This window comes from Typopeltis vanoorti, chromosome 15, assembly GCF_054136105.1.
Source record: "Typopeltis vanoorti isolate ZY-2024b chromosome 15, IOZ_Tvanoo_1.0, whole genome shotgun sequence".
Classification (NCBI taxonomy): Eukaryota; Metazoa; Arthropoda; class Arachnida; order Uropygi; family Thelyphonidae; genus Typopeltis; species Typopeltis vanoorti.
Window position 1 is genome coordinate 91,422,984 of NC_143563.1, and position 22,252 is coordinate 91,445,235.

Here is a 22,252-nt window from a genome sequence, read left to right on the forward strand (position 1 = left end):
TCACAAAAGTAGAACATCACTCCAAAAACTTAGTTACTATGGATAGATAATAAAATTAGAATTCAAAATAATTATATTCATATCTTATAGACATGACTGTTAATTCAATGCTCCTATGAAATTAAAACTTAGACTATCTTAAAAGATGAAAAAAAGCTACATGCACTTGAAATTAGATGCCAGAGATCCTCCTAAAAATACTATATGATGATGACATCACAAATTCTGAAGTGAAGAAACAAATTTATTCTTTTACTGGGTCAAGAGATAGGAAATTCTTCTGGCTTAAACATATCAAGAAACTAGAATGCACTGGATAGATAATACAAAAACTTGACAAATTTCCTTTACAGAGATGAAAGCAAGGTATAAATTAAGAACTGACAGGAGGAGTTTGTGATAATTGTCTTCTTATCTGCCTCAACAGTTCCACTATCTCTATCTATCTATTCAATATCACATTAGATATTTTAAGATTGATGAAGTGAGCAGAATTGCAAATAATAGTGCAAGTTTTCCCAAATTAATTGTTACTGGAAATTGCTGCATTCATCAATGAGTAATTTTAAAAAGCATCAGCAAGTCCTTAAAGATAGAGTCAATACAAGGATTATACAAAATTATTGTTTATTAAGCAAAAATTAGTTAGTTTAATATTATTTGAGCTAATTTAGCAGCTTCCTAAAATGTCAGAAGTGGCATGCAATCATTTTTATGAAGTGCATTTTACAACAATAAACAGGCACTTATTAGATGTGTTTTGTCTGTCTGTCTGTACATAACTATACTTGTGGTAGATTATTTTGGGATCTTAACTTAAATTATCCATTTCAATTTTGATTTAAAATGAACCAAAATAGGCATAATAATCCGCAATAGCACAAAAATACAGTACCTACTACATTTACTACTTTGGTTCTTTTTTTTTTTTTTAAAAAAATAAAAAGGCAAGTTTAGAGACTACAGTTTCAAGTATGTAACACACATTGTTTGCCAAGAAAAATAGCCACTAACTAATCAGTTCAACCAATAACAATACAATAGCCTTCAGTAACATCACAAAGACTTCAATAATCACATTCTAATCTGCTGTAACAGTTTGGCAATAAGAGCTATATTAAATTCTGAACCAAACTAACATAGGACATGTTGCTGAAGATAAACTAATATCTTCAGCAGCATGTCCTATGTTATATCCTGTTGTGTTGGGAATTACTTAGAATATTATCATGTATAGTAAGTAATTCTCAACATGGCAGGATATAACACTGAATTTTCATACATTTCAAAATGTCTCAATTAATATAATTTGTGGGTTATGAGTAAATGATATAGCATGTTTATATATAGATTTGGGGAAGGACTCCTCAATTTTTTTAAATGAAAACATCCTGCTACCAATCTTAAGAAAAGAGAGGGTTGGAGATAATATTACTCATGGGATAACTGCTAAAAAAAGAGTCAAAGACACTTAATTGGCATTATCAAATTCTTGGCATGCATCTTCAAGGAGTATACTATGATAGTAATAATGTCAACTTTTCATGTAATACTAACCTCCTATTGACAAAAAGACTGATGGTACATGATGAAATGACAACTTGGCAGTGGAAACTTAAATGAAATATTAATAAATATGAAACATTTAATAGCCAAGTAAGCAAATAATGTATGCCTTTAAAACTTTTTACAAAAATAGAAACTTTTGGCATGAGTTACCTAGATTTTACATTACTTAAAAGAATGGCTGTCTGATAGCTCTTCTTTTTTTTATTTATTTATTTATTTTTCTAATTATGGGTTTTAATTACCTGGAAGCTATTTTCCAACTGTTGGCTCTTATCAGAGATCAGGTAGAGTTTTTCATTTCTGCCTGGCCATTTGATGAGAACCAACTATTCAAAACCAGCTGGTAATTAAATAATACAGGAAAACCTCACTTAATGCGTGCTAAGCAAAATCGTGTTAAGCAAATGCAATAAACAATAGAAATAATTTAATTCATCCATCAGTTAGCATAAATTTGGAAAAAAAATTACAGTATAAGCTATATTAGAGGATAAAGTCACCAAAATTAATAAAAATCAATTGCTTAAATTTTTATTTAACATTGAAACATTTGAAGCATCAAGTTCTTTTGCATTTAGCTTCTTAGTAGTAACATTCTCTTGTTTGCACTCCTTATCTTCTTCATATGCATGCTGCTCTACTAGTTGAAGGAGATCATTCTCGCTTAACTGTCCTGAATGGGAATCAAGCAAGTTTTTCTCACATCTTCACTATCCAGTTCATTAAATCCAAGTTCTTTTCCAATTGTGCCGATTTCTTCTGTGATGTTAGATCTTGGATTTTGCACATGATAAACTAACATAGGCTTGAGTTTAAAGTAGCCGTCTGCATTGCCTCTAAATGCATAAGACGATCTTAAGATACTTTGTATCCTGGTTGAGATGCTTCATGTTTTAGCTAGGAAAGTTTTTGTTGGCATATGATTACAAAAGAGAGATCAATTTTGTCAACGATGAATATTTGCCAATCGTAACAATAACCCTCCTGATTATCCTTTGCAATTCTTCAGGTAACTTGGCTGCAGAATCTTTATCAGCACTAGTAGATTCCTTACTTATTCTTACATTATGCATGTGCAGTTCAGTTCTATTTTTAAATGGTCAAACCATCCTAAACTTGCAGTAAAGCTTTCGCGTTCTTCTTGAAATTTTGTCTCTTTCAATGAGGTAAAAATACAGAGAGCTTTTGTATGAATATTCCCTGTACCAAGAGGTATTCTTTTTTAGGCTGATAGAAGACGTTCCATCTCAATCATTAAATGGCTTTTACTTTGGGTGATCTGCTTTCTTCAAGAAGCAGTAGCAACTTTTCCATGGTCTTTGTATTCTTTGCTCTTATTTAATATAGTCCAAACTGTAGAATCGCTGTACCGTGGGTCTCGCACAATCATTGTATTACTAGTGCTACTTTCATGTCTCTTAATGACTTCCAGCTTTTCCGCTCGCTACAGATTGGCAACAAAAAATTTTACCTAACGTAAAAAAATAGCGTTAACTGATTAATCACTCACTCAAAGCAGGAAATAGCATCATTTCTCAATCACGCTAATTGATTATCCCACATATCGAATTCATGTTAAGCGATGTTTTCCTTTATTTCAATTTTCAAAAATGATGAATAAAAAGTCTACACAGTATCTTCGGCATGAGTTACCTAGGCAATTCATGCTGCAGATTTGTATTCTGCAACATTAAATCAAACATTTTATTGGTTGGCTCTGAAATAACAGTGGAATTATTTTTTTTAAATGATTTTTTTGATCACTGATATCAATGATTTTTTAATAATTTCATTTGATAATTTCCAATGCAAAGTTGAAACTGTCTTCAATACAGATAAAACTGAATTTCAGTAGAAGAGGGATCATTAATATATTAGAGGTAAGGGTGTGGATAAAAGACAACCTTACGCCACTCCCAGCACTGGTGAAAAAATCTGAAGAAAAGAAGCCATTTACTTACAATATAGTGAAATATCAGAGAGGAAAGAAACAATTTAACAGTATTACTCCCAATACATGAACAAAATAAATATGGTAATTTATTATGTTGCTGATATTCTGCTGGATTTCAAATCTAGCAATCCCTGAGCACAATGCACTAACAAAAAATGTACCAGAAAAACACTAATATCCAATTATCCTAAGGAATGATTTAAAACTTATGCACTAGCTGGATAATTTATCATCTATGAAGTCAGCTTTATCACTAGATGATGTTATCTGGATGAGAGAGGAGTATATACAGGGGTAGTGCTGAAGATACATCAAACAGCCTCAGTAAAGGACTAAAAAGGCATGGGAGACACTGAATAAGAAGAGGTTTTCTTGAACTTTACCCTTCCAAAGTTAGATGTTGATTTTATTGATGTTTTTAGTAGGTTGTGCGCTACAGTGTAAGTGCAAAGCTGGAGTAATCGTCTGAAGTCATTTGTGTATGAATTTTTCCTTAACATGCCTGATGGAAAATAAGGAAAATAAGTTTGCAGGAACTATGCGTGGAAAGAAAGTCCTTATTCCAGCAAGAATTATTCAGTTATTCAGTCAGTGTAATTTCTGGATAAAGACAATACAGTTATTTGAACATGAAAAAAGAGAATCACAAAAAAGGTTTTCACAACTTTACCTTCACAGTGCCAGAGAATGTCTTTCTCAACAATGGCTAGGAGGAAGGATGATGAGTAAAGGAAATTCAAATGAGGATATGATCTGAATTACCAAGAGGAGAGCTGACATCCATAGTATACTGAAAAGGAGAATGCATGAAGAAAAGATCAAGAACACTGAAAAAATTATTTGGTATTCTCTAGTGGCCAAACACACAATTCACATTAAATCACAGCTGACAGCATATATCTCATCATTTCTTTTAGCAAACTAAAAAGAAAGAAAGCTTAAGGTGTAAACAATGAAGTCACAAGAATGATCACACTTTTCTTGGGCAGATGCAGAAAAACCTAGAGAAGTAAATATTCAGAAAAGTTAGTGATTATTAGGATTTGGTGAGAGAGATAAAGAGCTGTCTTCTTTATGTAACAGAATGGGGAAGAAATTTCTTCCAGAGAAGATCAAAAAGTGGAGTTTAATATTCTCTCTTATATGTCACACATTGGATAGGAAAAATGCAAAAGGTACTATATGCCCATAATAGAAAAAATATGTGGAATATAGTTCAAATAGCTAGGGCCAAAAGCAGTTGTGTGGTAATGATACTTCATTGTCATTCTCCACTTGTACAATAATTTCCTTCAAAATTAATATTATTTGTTGGCTGGAATATGGCCAACTTTTACATTTCAATCTTCTAAGACTGCTAACTACATTAATCCATATAGATATTCATCTACCTCAGAGTATTTTTTTTTCTTCTTGATACTGTAATTTCAAAAATACCCGTTTTGCAAACCTTTCATCTCCCATTCTTTAAATAACCATCCCATCTAAGATAAGTTCTGTTTACACATTTTTGAATGGTAACAATGTCAAGCTTCTTTCTTTCTAATATCATTTTTAATATGGTTATTGCCATCCATCCATTCCTATTTTTCTTTCAGCTCTCACATCTACAAAGAGTTTTCAGAAATCCTTAAGTTAGAAATGGTTGGTATGCCATTTTGAATACTGGCAATTTGGCATTTTGGATAATTTTTCTCTTATAAATTTATCCAACTTGAACACTGAAGAGGGAAATTCATTTATAATTTTTATAGTTTTATTTACTTCTTTACAGACAATCAAGGCTCTTATACCTAAATCTGCAATTCACTTCTGACTAACCTTTTCAATTACAAAAAGTAAAGTTTATATTACAAGTAAATGTAAACTTTTAATAATCATAATCAAATTCCTGATGTGCAGCCTCAGAAGATGCACAGAATTATGATATTGCTACATGAAAAGGTTATGTTACTACTAACTTCTACTGGCAGTTTTCCTCCAAATTAATGTATTATCTGGCAGGACTCCTGTATTATATTTGTCTTCTACAGCACTTCTTACTATATCAATCCATCTAGATCTTGGTTTCTTTTTGCTTCTTCTTGCCATCCTCCTGGCAAAAACGCTCTTTGCTAACCTTCCCTCTCCAATTCTGTTTAAGTGACCATACTCCTGAGATTAGCTCTGTGCACAAATTCCAGAATGCTAACAGGTACCTTCATGATATCGTCATTTTTAGTCTGGCACTAATTCCAACTGTTTACCTAATCTTTCTCAAAACTCATGTTTGTGGTATCAAGTCTTTGATCAAGTGCTTTATTTTCTAACCCAGCTCTCAGATCAGTAAGTTAAAATTGGTTTGAACACCAACAGAGATGGTTTAATGTTTTGACTAATTTAACTTCCTACCATACCAGGCTTGCTAATTCTGTTTCCCATATCCAGTTTGCCATCTTAACTAAAAACTACACCTTTTAGCTAATATGTTTTACCTGTTCTATAAGTTCTCCATTCAGGTTTCAGTTGATGATTTCAATGTTCCTGCCTATCTTTCAGTTTCTCTTACTATTGATTTTCATACCAAATTTATTACAACAGTCTCCTATCTGATTTAACATCAAATCATCTTCCTATACCACTCCTTCAATTCTAACTGCTTACAGCTCAAATATGGACAATGTATTGCTAGACATAATGTAATTTTATAACATTTTGAAACGTATCTTTTCTCTTGGCAACCTGTCACATGCATTTTCCAGATCTACAAAATTAGATATAGATCCTTGTTATATTCCCATGATTTCTCAACTCTTTGTCAGTAAGCTTTGCCTTGCCTTCCACAATTTTCCTTAGCCTTTTCTCAAGTATGCTTGCAAAAACCTCACCAGGGAGAAGGGAAATTCCTCAAATTCTCAAAATGTTCTATTTCCCTTTTTATAGATATGTATTATGTGAGCTTTGCTCCAATCATCTAGAATTTGATTTTCTCAGTAAGCCTTCTGAATTATGCACTGTAGCCACTGTAAAACTTTAATACCTCCATAATTGAGCATTTCTAGTTGGATATCATCAGTGATAAGCTATGGAAATTTTAACAAAATGCTCGTATCGTAGAGCAAAACAAAGCTGTATTTCACACAAGAAATTTTATTAATACAGCTTGCTTACTGCTTAATCAAAAAGTATGAGGGGACAATCAACCTGTAAAGGCTATCATTTTTAAACAAATATTTCATGATCTAAACATGAAATATTTGCACACAATTATCTGTGTTAATTTATCTTACATAAGATAAACATTTTTTTAACTATCAAAATATAATAAGAATAAAATCTTTTATATCGCACATATGCAATAGTCTGCATTTTTTATAAACAAAATAAATTTGTTTTGTTGCACTAGAAGTTTTTATGGCAAACAATGTATAAATAATATCTAAACACAATAATATTGAAATACGTTATATTTCTCTTTTGTTTTTATACTTCAAGTGATAATCAATGATACCAATCAAGGGTCATTATTTTATAGTCCTATTTATTTATGTGTGATTACTAAAAGTGAATTCTTATTTGTAAAATGGTAGTAAACAGTAACTATAATATTTTATTTAATAAAATCACTTTGTTAAGTTACCGTATGAGTTTGTTGCTTAATATATTTCAAAAAATTGTGGTTTTTTTTTTTTTTAATAAAAAAGTAAACAAAAAGAACAAGGGACTCACAAATTTGAGAAAAATTTAACAAGGGCTCAGACAAGCCCCCACGAGCCCCTTATAGCTCACCACTGGATATCATCAACTCCAGTTGTCTTACCATATTTCAGGTTTTTGATGGCTTATGTATTGACACGTATTTCTATGTTCCTCTTGGGTGTTTTGTCGGTTCTGTCACTGCCTGTTTCATTTAACCATCTTTTGAAGTAATTACTCCATCATCATCATCTAGAAAATATTCTAGATGATGATGATGAACAATATCCTTTCCTCCATGTAAGCTTTTTCAAATAGCCTAGAATATTTTGCCACCTACCTAATATTTATTTTCTATGTTCTTATCAAACACTTCCCTAGAATTCTGTTTAGCTAGTTTTACACAGTGCTTTGCTTTTTTACATTTTTCTCTGTATTCTCTAAGAGCACAAACTGACCTTACTTGTCAGGAAGTGTCAATATGCTTTCTTTTCCTTGAATGTGCCTCTTTTACTTCCTGAATCCACCATGAACTTCTGATTTTTCTATCCTTGCAGACACCTCACCACATAATTCTCTGGCCTGGCAGAATCAATGTACTTTTCAGGTCTGCCAATAAATGTCCAAAGTTTTGTTCTTGTTTTCAAGCTTTCATTTTTTTCTTGAATGATATTTGTGTATTTCAGTCCACATTTCACTTCTGAAAGCTGCTCATCTTTGATTATTTTTAAAACTTTCTGATACTTTTCTTTTCAATATAATATTCAATTTTCTTCTACTCAAAACCAAGTGGTGATTACTTATTTCAGATTCCCAGTATACTCTTGTGTCCTGAACCAGCATGAAAATATCACTATATATCAAAAATAACAATCAATGAGACCATTTCTTGTATCATTTCTGCATGTGAGTTTTTGTACATAATTATGGCAAAACATGTTAGTAATGCCTAGTTCATGTTCTAAACAAAAATCCAGAAGGTTCTTCCAATTATTATTAGCTCTGCACTTTTTTTTTGTCCAAATTTTCCTTACTAGAGATATGTCTGGTAATCATTTCCTACTGTGAATTTTAGATCGCCAACATTTTTCTTTGTATCAACTGCTTTAGAGAAGGAAGCTGATAATACAAATTTTGTGTGCAACGAAGAAAATAGTTTTCTGAATTAGAACTTATGAATTATTACAGAACAGGAAATGTTTAATTCCCTATAATACATTTCATACCATGGGTGGGCTACAGATTTTTTTTTCTATTTTTATCAATTTCACACACACACACACATATATATATATATTTCATTTATTTTTTTGTATAATCCATAAACCCTGCTCTAGACCAAACATGGAACTTTTTCAAGACACTTCAGGCCTCCAATAAACATGGAAGTGGTCTCACACCAGACAATGAAATTCATCTGCTACCTAAAGATAATCAAACAGCCATGGCAGGATTTGAACCCAAGGTCTGTTGGTTGCAGAGCAGGTACACTAACAACCAGGCCAGCAAATTTTATAATTATAAATTTCTATAATTTATAATTGTAATCTATTCTTTCACTTTTTTCCATTACTGTATATTAATTTTTATTCATTTTAAAGTATTATTTATTAATATCTCATTTGTACAGTTATTGTTTCTTATTTATTTATTACATTTATCATCAAGTGATACAGCTTCATTTCAATTGAAAATATTACATTACTGACAAGGTTGGTTTTCTAAAATATATAGCATTTTTACTATAACTATAAATTTATATAATTTTTATATAAATCTTTTATCTTATTTACATTAATTTTGGAAGTCATTCCATGGCCATGGAATGTATGGTTATACTTTATTATAACATCTATATTTGATAAATATTTTACATCTATTTTGTACATTATATATTAGTTATTTATATTATTAGTATATATGTGTGCGCATGCATGCATGATATATATATATATATATAGCGTTTTATATAAATATATATTTTATATTTATATAATATATATTATTTTATAGAATCACTAATTATACTTTACTTTTCCCCCATCAAAAGCTGTAAACCTACAGCACACTAGGTTAAATCATCCAGAAACCCTACACTAAAGACTAAACATGGCACTTTTTTCAAGCCATTTCGAGCCTTCTAATAAACTTCACCCTACAATCCACCACCAAAAGCATATCTTAGCACAGAGTAAGATACAAAAACAGAAAATCAATTTGTACTCTGAGAACTGTTATAACTTTGTATCTATCTATTTCATCAACCAATATAAACATTGAAACACAACTGAATAATCCAACTGCTTTTATTAGTAGTAAATTTATCATTAATTTTCTTTAATTATTACATTTATCAAATTTATTATTTTAATCCTTACTACAACTACTACCCCACGAGTCTGTGCATTCACTCTTTCCAAGAAAACTCTCCTTGTCAAACCATGAAATACATTCCTTGCATGAAAGTAAAGCTTCTAGATTATCTAATCCTTAACCCACTCATGGTACTAATGGGCTAGAGGTTTGCATTTTATGCACATACAGAATGATACACTCTCCTTCTTTTAAACAGTAAGTTTTTCTTCATGATTTTCAGATATGAAAATAGTCTAAAGCAATTTTTTTTTAAATAACTCATGGCTTATACATGTAACAAAAAATATATAGAATTTTATTCAAAAACTTGTATTTCATCTGACGTTATATGGACGTCTCCAGGGAGACAGACTTAACTACATTCAAAACATGAATCATAAATCACATGTATACTAGTTTGTGTCTTGGTCACAACTGAAGTATATGATTACACTATTAAAGTTCAAAGGAGCAACTGTAAAAAGTTGCATACATAAATATAGGAGTTTTTGAATAAAATTATGTATATATTTTTGGTTATAAGAAGTGAAAGTTACTTTAAATATGTCAAGTTCATGCTGTTGTTCAAAAACTAAAATACTAATCTTGACAATGCTTAGGAATTTCAAAAATATAAAGTTCTCCACCAAACTTTTACACTGCTTGAGATTATGACAAAGGGATATATCAAATTTGCAGTCCCATTCCTTAATATTAGGCTAAACAAAATCTATAGCATGAGGGCTAAGAGAGACAAAGAACTCTACAAACCATTAACATTAAATAATGATGTCATATACATCTAGTATTTCAGACTGATATTACATCTGGTATTTGACCATTTGGATAGACCTCTAATGTTATTTTCAAATCCTAGCTTAGGTGATTGCTCCTGCTAACTGATCTTTTATTTCTTGAGCTATAAGTTAAAATCCCAATGCGACATTGATGAATCTACAAAGTTGAAGTTGATTTTCATCATCTAGTATAACAATATACTATCAACTGATGACCTGAAGATCATATTTGGTTTATAAAGAAGATTTTTGGATTATCTAATTCAGCCTATAATGTCACAAATGTTCTATAAGTTTACTATCTATCATAAGCAAAATTATCATTCTTCTTATTATTGTGCTATCTTCTATCGAAGGTCAGCGACCATCTTGGCAAACAAACTGTGCTCTTGTGCTAATCTGAGCAGTTGTGCACTGCTCTGTTTTTAAAATTATCATTAAACATAATAAAATAAAAAGTTGAGATGTATATCAAATTTGGTAGTCCTAGACCTTATCACTTAAAGATTTTTACTGATCAGACAGACAGACAGACAAACAATGAATAAACTCTTTAAAATATGTAGTAGATTAGCACACAAATAACTTGAGTTATTCAAGCAATGCAAAATTTTAAAAAATATTAAAATGCAAGATAAAATTCTTATCCATAAAATTTATGCAAAATTGTAACAAAAAAAAGAAAAAGAAACCCAATGAAATGAACCAAACAAAACACACAAATATAGGAACATGTGAGTTTTAAACCTCTTCTTTTCTTCCTCACATGGAGCAAGTCCATTTGTTCCTTCCTTTGGCAACTCTGTTCCACTATGAGATGCTGAACCTCCACTAGATAGAACTATGCTAGAACTCTGCAGTGTCCTTTCAGATACTGTTAAATCCTGAATTTCAGAATTAGATGATGCACTTCCTTCTACATTCAAGGAGCAAGCACCAATAGATTCTATTGAAGACATCTTCGTTGCAACCTTTTCCATCTGGGGACTGTGGACAAATATTTTACTTTGGAGATTGAGTGTCTTCGGTGGCTGTACCCTTCTTGGTCTTGAGCTAAGGGACAACCAAGGAATGAACTGCTGATGACCGAAGGGAAATTTCTTCATTCATCTATTCAATATCATTATATATCTAGAGCATAATGCAATATTAAAGATTTCTTGTGTTAATGCGATGAGATTTATTTAAAAAAAAAAAAAAAAAACACTGAAATGAGATGAACTAGAATTCATGTGCTAAAAATGTATTTTGATATTATAGAAAACAGCATCATTTATAATTACAGCACCAGTGGCGCACCCAGAAGGGGGGGCATGGGGACCGGGCACCCCCCAAAGAAAAGGAAAAAACACTAGAAAATTTTCCAAAAATCTTTTCCTAATTAAAATTCATTTTTTTATTTATGTTGTGCCGTGTCTTCTATTTCTATACTACTTATGAATTAGTGATCAATGCAGATGCTCAGTCATAGGTCATATGCGATGCGTAGTCTGTATCCGCAAATCGTCCACTCAACTTCCCCCCCCTCCCAGGTTAAATCCTGAGCGTCCGGCCCCCTCCAAGATTAAATCCTGAGTGCGCCACTGTACAGCACACACATTCAGAATGATAGCGTAACAAAACTATCATTCTAAAAGTCAACTAATCCATATTATATTATATTTATACAATTATTATTTAATGTTAATTCAAGCATACTAATATACAGTCTTCCAAATCGAAGTATCTCATTTAGAGCAATCTGTAGAGAGAACCAGTGGACGAAACTACTGAAACTTGGTGGGTATTCTAACCAGATCATTGGGAAGAGATTTTGACAAAAAAAAAATTAGTTGAGAAATAAAAAAAATAGAGAAAATATAGTGCTGTGAGCAACAAAAGCTAATCAATTTTACATATTACATGAGCTGTAGAACAGTATAAATGAAGGAGCAAGACTGTCTCTACAGTCATTTGACTTGCATGATGGGTCTCACTTAGCCTGAACATGCCTTGCTTGTGAAGGGAATAGAAGGAAATAAAAAAGCTGCTGCAGCACTTTGCGAGTACAGGCACCTAAAAAACTTTTTGATAAGGTCCAATGACACCAAATGCAGTGTGACAGTCCAACTAGAAAGAGTGTGTAAATCTGAAATTCCACAAATTACTGAAGACGTTACAAATGTAGTTGTTGAACAGTCAAATGAGAATGCTGTAGGTTCATGCAGTACATGTGCCAAAGCAAGACAATTAGATTTGCCATATACAATGATATGAAGAACTTTGCATAGTCATCCACAGCCAAGAGTTGCAAACAGGAGATGCCAGCATCCAAGCATTTGCACTGGCATTTCTGGCATCCAGGGCAGTGAACAAGGATTGGCCTTGGAACATCCTATGAAATGATTAAGCACATTGCCATGTTTGTGAAGCAGTAAGCATTCAAAACTCTGCGTCTGGGCTACAAAGAATCCCCATGCATTTCAACAAGTTCTCTTACATTTGCTAACACAATATGGCTAAGATTTACAGCCAAATTCATTATCAGGCAATTCTTCTAAGAAAAACCATCGAACCAGACCTGTGACATGCAAGGTCACGGTTGCACATTCTTGGGACATGTTGAGCAGTTTTGTCATCCTGCAGCAAATAGGGTGCCTGAACATAGCAAAGTTGATGCAAGATGGACCATTTTCTATGAAAAACTACAACATTCACCAGACCCCTTAAAAAGACAGTGTATCAGGACCAAGTTCTTCACTTGGCAAATTTGAAAGACAAAATCACACATAATGTGCAAAAGTATCAGCTATTGGTCTTGTACAAAGGTCAACACTAACGTAACCTCCACTGATCATCCAGATCTCCTTGACAGCATGTCATCTCTGTGATATGTTTTTTTATCTCATTATTTTATGAAATTTTACAAACATCATTGGAGAACTGTTTGTCACTGACTGCGAATCGTTTCACAATCACAAACCATCCAGTTCACTTAATGCAATTTTCTCCTGCTCAGTGACATATTTCCCTTACTGGTCATCATATTTTGAAGAAATTATTTTGTCAAAATCTCTTCCCCATGATATGGTTAGGGTAACCAACCACTAAGTCTGAAGATATTTTTTTTAGTGGTTCTCTTCCTGCAGTTTGTAAGGAGATTTTCAGCAGTCTTTAATGTTCATAGTCCATTCTTCAAAATAACAGAAATGCATGAAAGAAAGTACAAAGTGTTGTATAAGATATATATTATGCCTGCATTATGTATGCTGGCTGCTTTGCAACTATTGAGTAGGACACTCTACTAAACAGTTACAAGAAAATAAAATTTGATGATTTTTTTTTAATGTTTATACAGACAATAATAAAACATTCCCTATTATAATAAATTATAACATTTGATTGCTAGCATGTTTTTTCCAATCTACAATTGACTACATACAGATGGGAAACTTGGTTATCACATGTTGGCAATGAAATAGAGATCATATGTGCAGGTATTCTTTTCAAATTTCTACTGAAACGCGACGATTAAAAAGCAGAACAAGATATTTCTCTACATGAATGACTGGGGAGGAATAAAATATAGTCATAGCTTAATGATAGAAATAATGTTTGATTATAAAAAACTATGGGTTAATTTACGTAATGCTACAAGACTGCAAATGTGTATCAGTCTAACTACTAAGTTGAAGATCATTCTAAGTCACAAAAATAATAGAAATGTTTCTCCCACCCCCTTATGAAAAGCAAATTTGCCATCAAGAATTCAGTACATATCACTGATGAGAGGATATAATAAAGGAGCTTTATAAGCCTTCTGGATATTCAGTCTATTTATTATATCTATTTCTAATACTATACAAAATTCATAATGTTATTTTTGATAAAAGAAATTACAAATTACCTAATCTCTGATATGATAATTTGTAATTTATTAAACAAATATGTTCCTGTTAGCATTCTGGGAAAACAACATTCTTTCAAAATAACTTAATCTCCAGTAGAAAATACAAAAGATTTTGCATTTGAGAAAAATGCACCAAAAACTGTTATTAGCAATGAGTGACAAACATGCATTTATCATGTCATTTTCTACAAGATGTTTAACATTTTTTGTTAAATGACTACTGAAAATTAGTGATTAATCATAATGAAAATTAACCAGTGTAATATTAATTCATAATTTAAATCTTATTTTTTTAGTTACCAAAAGGGAGTAGCAACAACAGATTCTAAAACATGTATATCAAGGAGAAAATTTTTACTAAAATGAATTAATCATTCTTTATATTTCACAAAATGTAACATTTTGTTTAATATAACTCAAATGTGCTATTAATCATGATCATCATGCTATATGAAATCATCAATGCTTTCATATAGCATTCAGATCATAGTGCTTAAAAAGTTGAAAATTATACAGCTTTTGCTTCATCATAAAGCAGAGTATTCTTAATATACTTACTTGATAAGAATTCATTATACATTTATCATCATTTCACTCAAACTGATAAATGTGCCCTTTGAAATATAGCCAATGGCACACTGCATAAATAATAGAAATCACACTTGGAAATGCAGTTGTGAATTATTCTATATCCAGACACTACCTGGTTTTTCACTGTGAATAAAGTTCCTTACTATTGCTCCTATGCAATCCAAAACACCTACATTAAACTGAAAATGAGGAGGAGAACTTGAAAGAGAAGTTTACAGATGACCTTGAATGGAAGCATCTCCACCTTAAGCAATGGCTGGTAATTTATCAACAGCACACTTGCAAAGATTTGAACATTAGCATATTTAACATGAAAAATTATCTACCAACACACATGTGAAACCATACATGCAGAGAATTGTTTCATATTATGTTTCACAATAATAAATCATTTTTCATATTAAATAAAATGTGGGGCAAATTTTATGCAGCCATACCTTACATCAGTCAATTTTCACAATTCAAGAGGATTGTGCAATACTTCACTATACTAAAATCACCTTGAATTGTTAACGTCAGCATATTTCATAGTGGAAATGACTTCTAAACTTTACAGAAAATGATATGAAAAGTTATTTCAAGAAATATGCATCTGAATCAAACAGGAAATTAGCTGTCAAAAGAAGCCCTTCCTTCTTTCCTCCCTCTGCAAAAAAAAAAAAAAAATATATATATATATATATATATATATATATATATAATTAAACACTTGTGTAACAAAAATGGACATTATATCCAAAAAAGGGATATTGTTATTATTGCAAGGGCACCTCCACAAAGTTCTAAGACTCACTGTGGGAGACTCAAACTATCAATACAATATCATACCTCATCTTTAAGCCATTAACAGACAAAGCACTTTGCAAATGACTCAGGCAGCCCATTCCATTCATTCACCACTCTCTCCAAGCAAAAAATTCTAGTCCTGACACCTTGGCTAACCACACCCTTACCCAGCTTCCAGGGATGACCTCTTGTTCTGCCCCCACTAGCCAAGTTATGGAAACATTTCCTCTTCATCAATGGTGCTGTGTTAACAAGTATTAAGCATATCTGCCTTGGGGAGGATTGTATTTCACAGTCTGGATGAAGCTGTAGAAAAGTTGAAGAGCAAAGAGAAACAGTTATGCTAGTTGACATAAATGACTGATGAAAAATAGATAATGTGGTAGAAAAAATCCAAGTATTTCTGAAAGTAGTGAGGTGGAGAGGTAAGAGAAAGAATGGCAATCTTGTTACTAAAGTATAACAGAGATAAAGAGACAGGTGATAAAGTGAACAGTAAGGTGAATACCACATGTTGAAAGAAGAATAGAATTTGTGGATATCAGGGGTAAATTCAAAGGGAGAATAAAATCCTAAGATAGAGGACTGTGAAGTGCGTGGGAGATTGGAGACACTGCTGTTGGACCACATGCATGTGGATATAAGTGGAGGGGGGAGGATTTCACTCAGGGACAACTAATCTTCAAGTGGTATTATCTAAATTTTGTAATCCTCAGGGAGAATGAGATGGACTGCTGGGGAAGATGAAATACAATTAGATGACTTCAAAACAGCAAAATCAAGTGCCTTGAGTTAGGAAAGAGCAAAAGATGTGAGAAAGGTAATTAAATTTCTGATAGATGCTCTCAAGAATTGTACAAGATACTATGATAGTACTACATAAAAAGTTTTATATTATTAACTTCCTACTGACAATTTTCCTCCAAATGAATCTTATCTGTCAGAACTCCTATACTGTCAATGTTATCTCTCTGTCCTAAAGCACTTTCTGCCTTAAATAACGGCATGCCAAGCTTTGAGCTCCCCAAAGGAATCTACCAAGCTGAAACTTCATCCAAATGATTTGACTACTTTAAATGAATCTAGTAGAAGCCACCACTATTAAGACTGATATTTGAATACAACCTGATACCATCTAAAGGAGTCAAGAAAGAACTCCTCTATTGTTAAGAGTTCAGGTAATGTGACCTTAGCAAGTCAGATAATCAATTTAGTTAAGTGATCTTATTTACAGTTATTTACTTAGGTCAAGGAGAAATCTAAGATCATTTGATTTCTTTAGGAATTAAAAAAAAAAAAAAAGCAAGCGAGAAAATTCTACTAACATGTTTAGGTTTAATAATCTCTGCTTCCAAATACTGCCCTAGTTTTTAAGCATATCTGCATGCTTAAAAGGTATCTAAGTAATGCTTAACCCCTTAACATACAAAGACGTCTGTGACACATCTTTTGTTTATTGCACCAAAATTGATTTTGAATTTTAGTTTCACATATAAATACAATCGAATATAGACACTAGACAATCTTGTGCATTTCCTTTCAGCCGAGAAAAGTTGCCAACGGTGTGTATCAGCTATTTCGTTTGTGTTTGCACAAATTCATCATTATTTTTCAAATAATGATGAATTTGATCCAGCAAATCACCCTCACCCAAAAAATTGGCAGAAAAATGACCGCTTTCCGATTTTTAATTGGTACATTGGTACAGGGGTTAAGAAACAGACTCACAAATGTAATCATGACTGAATGCTCTCTCTGCATTTGTCTGAGATAATCACCCAATTTCATCTTAAAGGTATTCATGCAATTCATTACTTTCAACTTATATGCTTTAATGTTACTGCACTAAGAATTTTGCATAACAAATCCCTAAATGAAATCCCCTCACTCCAAAATTCTGGTGGGGGAGAGGGGAGATCTTTATTCTCTGCCTTAAAAAAAAAAAAAAAAATCTAGGAGAATCAGAAGAAATGGGTTCAAGAACTTTCAAAGTGGAGTTGCATGCAAAGGCTTCTGACAAAATATCAAAGGCATTACTAGAAACGCCAGGAAAAACTAACTCCTTGTGAGTAACTTTACATCAAAATCACGGGAATCTAGCAAGAAGCAACTTTTCAACAACTTTAATCGCTTGACTAAAGATTAAAGTAACTCCATCCTTCAATATTATCTTAGTATCCAATATATTAACTTCCTGTTGATGAATATCCTTTGGCAAGGGGAAAGAACTCCGATATAACTAATGAAGTAAAGACCCTGTATTAAATATTTTGTAAGGAATACATACTGCAACAAGACCTTTTACTATATTTAGAGATTGTGTTTTTTCATAAAGTAGTTAATGAGTCTGAAAAGCTTTAAGGCACTAATAAATAAAACTTAATAAATTAAATAAATAAATAATAAATTATTTTATTATTTATTTATTTAATATTTCTTTATTAAATAAATTATTTATTTATTATTAAATAAATAATAAAGAAAAAGACCAAGTTCAATGATTTTTGTACTATACTTAATGTGAAGTACTATGAGAAAGTGAATGATTATGTTTCAAGATCATATTCTCAGTTTTGTTGAAGTAATATGGTCCTAACCATTTCATCCATAGTGCTATATCTGTTGCTTCACAGAAAAATTTTAGTTCCCCTACATTCTAATCACTCTAGCTTCTCAGTATTTGGTATACTAGAGTGGTTCATTAACATTTTGTTTTCAGTTAATAACACAGACTCAGATCCAGGATATTATTATAAAAATAAGTTAATTTAAGAATTAAAGAGATGGAGTGAGTGACTAAGTAAATTCAAAATGAATATCTTTATTTACAAACAAACTTTAATGTAAATTTACATTAATATTGCATGGGTGTAACAGCATATGTATAAAATGTTTGTTTCACAAGCACTAATATACAAATATTCATTATAAATAAAACTTATAATCTAGAGAAAAAAAGGACCCACAATTTATCAAACACAAAAAGTAAACATCCCACAAGATTTCTTTTCTTCAAGATCACAGGATTTAATGAGACCACACAAATAAAAGCAGTTAACTTCAAACTTATTAAGCACAGTTTCTTCCTTTCTCAATAATAGCCAATGAAATACAATTAATTCATAGGTTTTTTTTTTCTTTGAAAAAAAAAAAAAAATTGTGTGCAACCCTTCTTGAATAAAATAATTCTTCCATATCTTTTCTAACATATCAGTTCTTTCTAATTCTTTGGAATACAAGGATAATCTTAAAGTCTCCTTTTTTCCCTTCTTGAAACTTCCTTATCCTTGAGCACAAAAAAGTTAATCACTTTTCAGTTCGCAACATTTAATTAGAATAAGTTTGCTATTTAACATATTAAAAAGGAATTGTCCATTACTTCGGAAAAGTTATAATTCTTATCACTTATCTACCCTCCAACTTAGCTACTTTCAAAAGAAATACGTTAATTTTGAGAGAAATGCTCGTTTTCCTCATAATGCTCTTTTCCATCTTTTTTGACTAAGAACCATCCTTTCCTGTAATCTATATTTCTCCTCTAAACTTCCAACTTTCAGAACATATTCTGTTCTAATCAACACCACTCTCACTCTATTTTCTCTCACTATATCTCAAACTTCTTTGGAAATACAAACTTCGCACAAACATACTACCATGTAGCCAAGAAATAACATGATGGTGAAACAAGCGTAAAATCAACGTTTTTGAGTAAGCAAGACTATATCCTTTATTAGTGTGAACACCTCCATCAGGAAGTTCAACATTTTCTTCTCAAGCTTTTTAAGTTACAGAAATAAAAACTAAATTTGAGGTGAGACTTTTTTTACTAATAAATATTGCAATTAAACAGTTTGTGACAGACTGTTACTATACAAAAATCTCTTTGTTATAAACATTACTAAAGAAATTGCTAATTACAAGAAATAATGCATTATTAATTTACTAGTGAAATGTTTACATATATAATACAATTATATATTTAAATAATATAAAATGATTAAATAAAATTATACGATTAAAAGTCATCCTTTATTTTATTTTTTCTAAATTAGCAGTCGCTAAAATTGAAATGTAAGATAATCTAATATATCGCTAAATGACAGACATCAAATTCCTGATCCCTGTGTTCTGACTAAAAATTTTAGTCAGAACACAGGGATTGCAGGATTGCACAAGATGAGTGCCGCACTTATTCACAGCAGATCAAAAACGCACTCACATGAAAATCTCTGAACAATGATTGAAGCATTTTAACAAGAATAAAACTGATTTTGTGCATCGATTTATTACTTTGGATGAGACTCGGATTCCAGTAACACCAGAATCCAAACAACACTCAAAACAGTGGACAGAACCCAGTTTTCAGCATCAAAGAAGATAAAATCGGTTCCATCAGCAGGAAAGGTCATATAAAACAATAACCGGGAAATATTATTCCAATCTTTTAACCAAACTAAAAAAAAAATTTGTGAGAAAAGACCTGATTTGTAGAAGAAAAAAAAATCATCTTTCATCAGGACAATGCACCTGTCCACAAATATGTTTTGGCAATGGAAAAATTAAGGGATCTGCACTATGAATAGCTGGAACATCCACCCTATTCCCCAGATTTGGTTCCCTCTGACTTCTATCTCTTCCCAAAACTAAAAACCCTTCTTTGCTGGTCAGCCATTTTCATTGAATCAAGAGATGATTGCAGCTGTAGAGGGGTATTTTGCAAGTCTTACTGGAGCATCGCTGGAATAAATGTATTAATCCTAAGGGAGATTATGTTAAAAAATAAAAATAATTTTGAAATTATAAATTCGTTTTTTCATTGTTAGTCCAAGAACTTTTCAGATCACCCTCGTAAATGTATTCACTGTCTCTGCACTCACCACACTCTCAGGCAATAAATTCCAATCACCCATCACTCATCGTACAAAAAAATTAGTCCTCACCCCCTTTGCTTACACTGTCTTATACAGCTTCCAAGGGTGGCCTCTCATTCTTCCCATCTCCAGATATTCTATGAAAAATCCACATTCCCATATACAGACATTAGATAGTTTATAAGATCAAAGCTAATTATCCAATGACAGTTTTTATGGTAGGAAGCACTGACAAATTGAATGAGATTAAGCCTGAAATTAAGCATTAGCAGCCTAGTCAACATAGAAACAGAAGAGAGGAAGTTGTTCTTGCTATGGTCCAGAAACACAAGCTTATCTGTTCATGTATGCAGGAAACATTTAAAACTCAGTGAAGACCCTACCTTACTCAATTTCACTGTTGTACACAAGGACAAAACCGGAGATGGTCCTTATTGAGCGATAAGTCAATAAATAATTATTTACTTATCTTTCTGTGTTCTGATATATTACTGTCAAAATTAGTCAAGAAGACAAAGTTGGTTCCATCAGCAGGAAAGGTCATGGCATTGGTGTTTTGGTGGAGTAGCTATCTTAGTGCGCAGTCATATTCCTTTGCATTATGACTCCCCTCTTCCTTCTATATACTAGGCTCTGTAATTTGCATTCTCTCAATATGACCTCATATTCCACCAGAGACCAAAAACTGACAGTCAATCGTCTCTGAAACCTCTCCAACAACTCCATCCTTTTGAAAACCAGTTGACCAAATCTGTGCACAGAATCCATATACAGCCTGATCAAAGCTTTGTAACAATGGAATCATACCAACCTTATTTTTCACATCAGTGTTCTCCGCATCATTCCCATAATCTGCTGCTATCCTCATAATTTAAGCAAAATTGCCAATGAAATTTCAAGTACCTATCCACCATTGCCCCCAGATCTTTCATCTCCTCCAAAATATCACCACCAATCCTATACTCTGCATCCCATCTTTGCTTCCCAAATTTTAAAACCTTACACTGTTGTACATTAAACTGACATCCCCACACACACACTTGCCCATTCAGACAGTCTGTTTAGGTCCTCTTGCAAAGCTACATCTGTTCTACTTCTCATAATTCTCCCCAATTTTGCATCAACTGCAAACAGGTGTATATCACCATTAAACCCTTTCCAACGTAATTTACATATTCATGAGCCACACCAATAGTGACTTTCCTTTTCTGGGATATCACTCCCCTCACACACACAACCTGATGATGCTTATCAGGCAGCCAATTTCCAGCCCAACACACTAATCTATTATACAATCCCATCTGTTCCAATTTCATTACTTATGTGGCAATCTATCAAAAGCCTTTGCAAAATATAAATATATTACTGTATATTTTTAGGTCCCATCTTGTCCAATGTATTCATCATCATTGTTAACATAAGTAAACAGATTGTTAAAACATAATCTTCCTTTAGTAAACCTATGCTGTCTGTTAAAGAGAATTCTGCTGCTGTCATCCAAGTTCTAAATCTTTGTCCTCACTAGCTTCTCCAACACCTTGACCACAACTCCAGACAAGCTAACTGGCTTATAATATGAAGCCTTAGTCTTATTCTCCTTTATGAAGCAGAACAATTTTGCCATCTTTTCATTCCTTTGGAACTTGGGATAATCTAAAATTCATTTTAAAAATGTGTGTTAAAGCTATTAACCTCCTGGAACATTCCCTCAAGACATGTAGTGATGCATCATCAAGTCTCATGGCCTTGTTGACATAAAGTTTAC

The 22,252-nt window shown here is 32.2% G+C and overlaps 1 protein-coding gene across 5 annotated transcripts in view; it reads right to left on the minus strand.

Annotated features, from left to right (window-relative positions):
• Positions 1 to 22,252, minus strand: part of LOC150098968 (uncharacterized) — a 172,110-nt gene that overhangs the window by 81,125 nt on the left and 68,733 nt on the right. For 4 of the 5 annotated variants that reach the window (XR_016549444.1, XM_090404613.1, XM_090404611.1 and 1 more), the window contains one exon: positions 11,098 to 11,403. The exons of the other annotated variant lie outside the window; for it this stretch is intronic. Coding sequence is in view for 3 of the 4 variants with exons in the window: in XM_090404613.1 (XP_090260739.1) it covers positions 11,098 to 11,403 (306 nt within the window). In the remaining variant the exon portion in view is untranslated. The remainder of the gene's footprint in view (positions 1 to 11,097; positions 11,404 to 22,252) is intronic. 5 annotated transcript variants of the gene reach the window in all.